General features: G+C 37.2%; 1 protein-coding gene across 1 annotated transcript; it reads right to left on the reverse strand.

Annotated features, from left to right (window-relative positions):
• Positions 1 to 12: 12 nt before the first annotated feature.
• Positions 13 to 1,615, reverse strand: LOC103461354 (nitrogen permease regulator 3-like protein). The gene is made up of 3 exons (XM_017303633.1): positions 1,463 to 1,615; positions 950 to 1,056; positions 13 to 851 (listed from the first exon to the last, which is right to left on the reverse strand). Exons 1-3 carry the CDS (start codon positions 1,541 to 1,543, stop codon positions 713 to 715), a joined length of 327 nt encoding a protein of 108 aa, XP_017159122.1. The 5' UTR covers positions 1,544 to 1,615; the 3' UTR covers positions 13 to 712.
• Positions 1,616 to 1,690: the final 75 nt, after the last annotated feature.

Genomic DNA, 1,690 nt, shown 5'->3' on the forward strand with positions numbered 1-1,690 from the left:
ATTATTTATTTATTATTAATTATATGAGTAAGTATTCTAGTGATTACAAACCAGATTCATTAACTTACAGTAAAATCCAAAAGACGTCTGATTCGACTTACCACTTACCTTCAAATGTGCATCAAAACTATAAAGCTGCTTATATTAGAATATTTCTGCAAATGTATTAATATGTATTTCTCAAGTGTTTATTTATTTTTTTATTTAGAAAACTAATTATACCAACAGTAAAATATTTTTTCTAGCAGTTATCCATCATCTGCACATTATAATAAACGATCGATCGATACCGAGTTTTGAACCTGCAATCAACATAATGGCCAACAGAGGGAGCGTTTCGTGGAGGAAAATGTTACAGTACAGGTTTAAAAATCGTGAAATGACTCATAAGTTTCAATCACGTGTGTTGAGGCAGGAAGGAACAAGTCTAAAGCAKAAGWGTGTCAAAAATAACACAAACATCATGAGCTAACAAACAAGTAGCCCATGTCACTAAAGYCATGTCTATTTATTAGTTTTATTAGTCTGCCTTCAGGGGAGGGATGCTTAGTTTAGTTCAGAGATCATGCCAGGCCCTTTTCCMTGTAAATAATCAAAAATATTAATAGACAATTTTAAACCATTGATTTTTTTTAARCAATTCTTTGTTTGCATCTATGTCATATATTTMAATTTCCATACAAAATGAACAATATTTGAGCAATTTCAGCGATTATCTTACCTCCTGTGCAGGGGCTTCCAGGGGGTTTCTGAATTCGGCCAGTGAGACCGGTAGAGAGAACTTGGCCAACATGGAGGCCAGATCGTGGCCAGAAAACTGCTGAGCGAATTGCTTAGCCAAAGCGGAGTATCTGGTCAGGGAGGAAGTACAAACACTGCTACTTGACACAGTCCCTGTCTGGCTTTGATATGTTTGATCGACTCTTAAGAGAAGATTTCACACACTTACAGAGAGATGTTGGCATGAGGAGACAGCATGTAGACGTTATTCTCACAAAGAGGAAAGATGATGATCGCCTTGCCCCAGTAAACCAAGTGAGCAGCAATTTGGAAGATCTGAGTGGRAAAAAAACGGTAAAAATAATGATAAACTACAAGGTCTGATTACAAACCCTGAACACTGAAAAAGTGATATGAAAAGAGAGAAGAAATGYTTGCATGAATATTTTTGCATTCTGCATATTCACCACTAGATGGCAGTAAGTAGCTAAATATACAACACACACTGGGTGCATTTTTTTATGAAACGCATTTTAGTGGTAACTCACACTAAACACGTGAAGAAGCTTCTTTAAACCCAAAGTATTTCTTTAAAGWTTCAGTTGTGACTTGTTTTTACTTTTTAAAATTCTATTACTGTATATACACTCCATGTGTGCAACTGAAYGCACATTATGAGAAATGGCAAAAGAATCGTAGTCTCTAAATTGAAAAAGCATGATATCAGAGCGATGCTGTGCACCTGAAGTAAGGCCAGGTCAGCGTCCTGGGCGAGCTGCTGCAGGTTTTTCACCGCTGAGCAGGTCTTTATCAGGCGCACCATCGCAGGTGAGCAGTCCAGAGGAAGTTGATCCAACAGCGCCTTCTCACTTTCTAACAACAACAGGGCATGATAGGGCCTACAGGGTCATAAAAACCAAATTACTTTTCAAAACTCTCTACAAAATCTTCACTTTGTATTTTACTCCTA

Source organism: Poecilia reticulata, unplaced genomic scaffold (assembly GCF_000633615.1).
Source record: "Poecilia reticulata strain Guanapo unplaced genomic scaffold, Guppy_female_1.0+MT scaffold_1142, whole genome shotgun sequence".
Classification (NCBI taxonomy): domain Eukaryota; kingdom Metazoa; phylum Chordata; class Actinopteri; order Cyprinodontiformes; family Poeciliidae; genus Poecilia; species Poecilia reticulata.